The 6,000-nt window shown below is 52.2% G+C and overlaps 1 protein-coding gene across 1 annotated transcript in view; it reads right to left on the reverse strand.

Moving 5' to 3' along the window:
• Positions 1-5,733, reverse strand: part of LOC140394109 (cytochrome P450 3A8-like) — a 111,563-nt gene extending 105,830 nt beyond the window's left edge. Inside the window, exon 1 of the mRNA XM_072480958.1 lies at positions 5,560-5,733. Within this exon, the coding sequence (XP_072337059.1) occupies positions 5,560-5,657 (98 nt within the window). The 5' untranslated portion in view covers positions 5,658-5,733. The remainder of the gene's footprint in view (positions 1-5,559) is intronic.
• Positions 5,734-6,000: the final 267 nt, after the last annotated feature.

The raw sequence follows: 6,000 nt of genomic DNA on the forward strand, positions 1-6,000 counted from the left end.
GGGCTGGGCTCCCCACAAGTGCACACTGTCCGGGTATGGGCGCAGACGTGCATGGTGCGCATCTGATGGTCACATATCAGCTGCACGTTCATCGAGTGGAATCCTTTCAGTTTGTGAAGATAGGCCTGTCATCTGCAGGTGCTCGTCGGGCGATATGCATCCCTTCGATCATCCCTTGGATCCGGGGATTCTCGGCAATGGTGGTGAACCCCGCTGCCCAGGCTTATTGGTGGGCTGGGTCCACATTGAAGTGGATGTATTGTGCCGACTGGGCATAAGGGCCTCCGTAACGGCGCGCATGCACCTGTGCACCGAGTTCGCAAGCTCTCCACCCTGAGCGGTTGCCTCCTGTTCCACTGCTGCAGCTTCTTCCTCCTCCTCGAGCAGCTCCAGCGACTAGGAGGAAGGCCACAATTGCTGGTTGAATTCCAATATCCATTGTCTGCAGGTTGTGCATACCCGTGTGCCCAACCAGGCCCAACTGGCTACATGGTGGCCCTGCACACTCTGCCCCCACTTGTTTTACCCCCCTGCCCTCATGGCCCCGTCGGTGGCCAGAACCGTGGGGGTTTCTGGCCCTGGTGCCTGTCCCTGCTGCCATCAGCTTGTGCTGCCCTTCCAAGCACCACCACCACCACCCCAGCCAGTGTCAGGATCGGCAGCCCATGGTCACTACTCGCCTTGTCCTACTCTTCTCTCTCCCTCATCAGGCACGGTGTCAGTTTCACGATGTTTAAAAGCAAAGTGAACTTCGCCGTTGGGAATTTCCCCAGTGGAGAATCGCGGAGGCCCCGGAGAATACCGAGTCAGGCCCGCTAATGATACGCAAACTGAGTTAACTGTACGTCTGTTAGCATTGGCGCCGCTGTCCAGGCGATGGAAAATTGAGATTTGGCATGAAACCAGCACCTGCCACGATTTCGGCATCAGAACTGATTCCCAGGCCCGAGTGTAGGTCGAGACGGGTGACTCTTTGAGGAGTCGAGTAGTTAATATACATATCAGTAAATCTTTATATTTGCATTCTATCCTTTGTTCCATGCGATCACTTTCTGCGGATTCTACACTGGCAACGAGGATCTAGTGAAGCTGCCACCGGCGCCAAGTGCTGCGAACTTGGACCACTTTTCATAGGCCATTAGGAGGCTGCTCTTCAACCATCAGAGAGGCGTTACATTGGAAGATTGGAGCAATTTGATGCAGGTACTGATGATTGGGGTCAGTACATTGAGCGGATGCAATACATCTTAGAACAAACACTATAATCGGCGATGAAAGGTAAACGGTAATCCTGCTCACGACTTGTGGAAGCACCACCTACGGTGTCTATTGACCTACCCTGATGCACCAGATAAGCAGTCTTTCGCTGCCTTAGTTGGGAAACGTTTTAACCCAAACCACCAATAATGTCCGTCGCTTTCGGTTTCACACGGCCATTGAATCAGGGAGAATCCATTACAGATTTCCTGGCCCGCCTACGAAAACTCACTGAGTTCGGAATGATGTTGAACGAAACCCTGAGAGACAATTTGGTTTGTGAGATCCGAGACATTGCAATGGAGGCTCCTAGCGGAAACTCACTTACATTTGCAGTGGGCGGTTGAGAAAGCCATCTCCCACGAAAGCACCGAACAGGGAGTCCAGGAGCTCCAAGGCACGGTAGTCCTGAACTTAGGTCGCACGAATGAGCATCATGCAGACTTTCCAAGGCCTTAAGAGATGGAACCCTGACCTTGGGGTCATTACCACAGGGATGCAGACTGCCGCCATAGAGGCCTGTTAAGCAGTCTCCCCCAACCGAGAAGACTCAGATCACGGATATGGGCTAGCAACAGTCGCCAAGATAGAGGTGGCAGACAGACCCAACCCTCCAACCCCCACACCCTGCGGACGAACCCGCAGCTGTCCCGTCAAGCACATTATCTTATGTCGGACCCAACATTGGGCTGTGCCAGATGACCGAAGCCTATACGACCAAAGTCCCGGAGCTTCATAGTCGACACACCCACTCCAAGTGGATGGAGGTAGACCAGATACAAACACCTACTGCGACAGCCATGGTCAAACGGCCGGGCCAGGCATTCAGCACTCATGGCACAGCCGAGGTGCTAGTTTTAGATAACGGGACGGCTTTCACCAGTGCTGAGTTCGGATTTACCACGTGTGCATCACCCTCGAAAGGGTTAGCCGAGTGGGTGGTCCAAACATTCAAACAGGAAATGAGGAAGCAGACCTCGGGATCTTCGGAGACACAGTTGGACCAGTTTCTTTTCTGCTTATGGACCAACGTCACATGCCAGGACCGGGGGGGGGGGGGGGTCGCACCAACTGAGTTGCTAATGGGGCGCCACCTCCGCACTTGGCTGAACACAAGGCTACGAACCCAATGGTCATGTGGACCACCCCCGCAGCCGCGTCCCTGACCTGCTGGACCGCTCCCGGATACTCAGTTCGGCATATTCTGCCTCCCCAGCTTCCGCCAATGCCCCATCGACTGGAGAGCCCCAAGACACTGAGATGGCAAGCAGATGCAGACCGTCATGGAAATTCAGCCACCGGCAAAGACCATCGGTTCCTACCGCTGCGCTGCCTGCAGATTTTACAAACATATTGGGCGGGATTCTCTCAGCCCAGAGCCGGGCCGGCGAATCCCCGCCACCGGTGCGAATCGCGCCACGCCGCCCCAACGACAGCACGCGATTCTCTGCTCTGCGGAGATTCAGCGGCATTGCCGCCGGCGTGGTTGGCGCGACGCTGTTCGGGGGCCGCTCTACGCGGCCGGCCTGCCGATTCTCAGCCCGGGATAGCCGAGCAGCCGTCATAAAAACGCAGAGTCCCGCCGGCGCCGTCCACACCTGCTCTCAGCCGGTGGGGACTCAGCGTAGAAGGGTCGGGAGGCGGCCTGTGTGGGGGGAGGAGGGTCAGACCCTGGGGGGGGGGCCTCCGATGTGGTCTGGCCCGCGCCTACATGGCACCGGCCCTGTAGCCCTGCACCATGTTGCGTCGGAGCCGGCGCGTTGAAGGGAGCCACTGCGCATGTGCGCGTTAGCGCCAGTGACACTGCGCATGCGCGGGTCCTGCGGCGCCCAGTTGATGCTGGGATCTGCTCCAGTGCCGTGCTGGCTCCCTGTAGGGGCCAGAATTGCTGATCCTGAGGCCGTGTTGACGCCATCGAGAAACGCGACGGCTTTTCCGACGGCGTCAACACTTAGCCTCAGGATCAGAGAATCCTGTCCAATGTGTCAAATTGGAAACCTGGCATCTTTTTCAGTTTAGAAAATGAACCTAAAATGAATTCTGACCAGAGCTAATAAAAAAGGATATTAATTTGACTGTGGACTGAGCTGACACATTCTTTTCAGAGTTAAATAATGGTTGTGAAAGAAACAAGATTAATCCTGACTCTAATCTCTCAACCCTGCCAATCTCATTTGTCACATGTATGTACTTGTTTTTGGATAAAGCCTTTATGATGGTGTAAAGTACATGAAGATCACCTGTAGAGCATGCAATAAGATACTTGTTTGAGGTATATGAGGATAAAAACTTGATGTATTTTTCAAAACCATTAAGAACCTTTGCAGTAGCAAAGTGCTTTTCCTCCTCCCGATCCTCCACCCCAGTTGTTAAAAGATGGCAATTTACCTTGGTTCAGGCGGAGGCTGAGCACAGCCATTTCCTCGCAGGCTCAAGAGTTCTGGACATGTAGAGTGTGGCAGGGCGGCAGGCTGCACATGCACTATCTCCCCCCAGTTAAAGGGGCTCAGCCATCCAGGCATTAATGCCTGCACCTGCGCGGTGCAAAAGCAACAACCGCAGGGCCAGTTTGGCCGCCATAATGAGGGAGTCCCGAGACAGAGAGGGAGGTTACCAGGGAAGGAGCCACTCACCGGGAAGAAAATGTTGGTGGTAAAGTCTTAACATAGGGTCTCAAAGTCTCCCCAATCTTATTGCAACAGGCTTCTTTGAACTATCTGATCAGTAAGAAGTAGCACTTAAACACGACTCCAACCACTTTTACTCCCAGTAGCTGGTTACTGTAATAATAATAATCTTTATTAGTGTCACATGTAGGCTTACATTAATTAACACTGCAATGAAGTTACTGTGAAAAGCCCCTAGTTGCCACATTCAGCTGCCTTTTCGGGTACAGAGAGAGAATTCAGAATGTCCAAATTACCTAACAGCACGTCTTTCGGGACTTGTGGGAGGAAACCAGAGCACCCGGAGGAAACCCACGCAGGCAAGGGGAGAACGTGCAGACTCCGCAGTGACCCAAGCGGGAATAGAACTGGAGCGCTGTGAACCACTGGAGTGCTAACCACTGTACTACTATGCTGCCCAGAGATTATGCCAGGCATTATCCATCAAAATGACATGCATCCTCTTTAGTCAGCTCCTTCAACAACACCACAGGCAGCTGTTCCCATCACAAACTTCAACACCTTTGTAAAGATGACACCTTGTACTAAACATCATCTAAACCAAGACCTTCTCACCCCACGCCTGACCCCCACAAAGCTGAGATTTTCTATATTGTATATACTATACCGAGGGCATGATTTTACGGAAGTTTCACATGAACATAAAGAAACCATGGAGTGGGGTAAAGGCCATTCAGCCTATGGAGAGCATTCCCTGCTATGCTCCAGATATCACCACACTGCCATGTCTAACACATTACACCAGCCCATTTAATACCAGTAGTGTGGATGAGGAAGTCACTTCATTTTTGACCAAGGACGGAGAAGGATTCTTATCCAGAGAGATTCAAACACCTTTACAAACAATAGTCTTGTATTACAAATCTCTGCAAAACAGAAGAGATTGTTATTGTGAACGCCCCTGTTTGTGCAGAAGTGGGAAATGTAACCTTATTACACAAGAGCAGTGTTGAGAATTCCACATTATTCAATCTCTGCAGCTCAATGTAAAATAGCCACAAAACAGAATTCCAGTCAACTGGCCCAAGCTTCACCTTTCTCTGAAGGGAATCTTCTAATGTTTCCAATTCCTGCTTGGATTTAGATCCCATGGACATTGATATTTTCCTCTCCCCAAAATAATATCGCAGTCGGTTCAGCTTCCACCCAAAAGAATAAAAGGTGAAGAAACTGGTTCTCGGGGCGGTGGAGATTCACATTGTTACCCCCTGGAGGAGGGGGGGCTACTGTTTTAAACCCTCCCCCAGGGATCGATGCAGCGACAGCGCCGGTGGAAAGAGTCCCTCCCACAAAATCCCATTAAAATTCTCTTTGCCCCAATGCCGGTTTTGTTGGGATCCGCGGTCAGGGGGCAGGAGGAGGGGGAAATGTCCCGGAATCAGCAGCGATTCTCCAGCACCGCCCCCGGCTCAGCTCCCAGCTCCGCTCTGTGGGGATTGCAGGGGGCGGGGGGGGGGGGGGGGGGGGCAGAGACTGAGGAGCCCCCAACAGTTACAAACAAACACAAACGCTGGGAACTTTCCTCAGACAAACACTGAACTGAGTTCAGCTTTGGGACTATTTTCTCCCATCGCTCGAGGCGGGAAAGGCAGAAAGAAATCAATCAGACACTTACCAAGCCAGCAGGAGCAGGAAAGTGAGGAGAAGGATCCAGGTCTGGTCGGACAGAGCGGCCCGGATCCCCCCCAGACTCTCTGGGAAAAGGACAGTCATCCTGAGAGATGGTCAGGGATCGGCTACTGGGAGCCTGAGCTGGGCACTGGGTGTATTTATAGGGAGCGTCAGTCACAATAAAGCAGCGCCAGAGGGCGGCTGGTTTACTGAATCACATAAAACCGGAAAGGTAACTGTGGTTTACAACATTGGGTGAGGTATTTAAACATTGTGTTTAGACAAGGTGTGACTTTTCTTGGATGTTTACCTCACAGAAAGAGGCCATTTGGCCCAGGGTCCCTGCACCAGCTGGAAACCAGCTACCCAACATCACCTTGCGAGAAATGAACATTCTGTGTTGTTTTTGTGTTGTTTTTACATGTATATACTCTGGTTCACAATT

The sequence above is a fragment of the Scyliorhinus torazame genome, chromosome 17 (assembly GCF_047496885.1).
Source record: "Scyliorhinus torazame isolate Kashiwa2021f chromosome 17, sScyTor2.1, whole genome shotgun sequence".
NCBI classification, from domain to species: domain Eukaryota; kingdom Metazoa; phylum Chordata; class Chondrichthyes; order Carcharhiniformes; family Scyliorhinidae; genus Scyliorhinus; species Scyliorhinus torazame.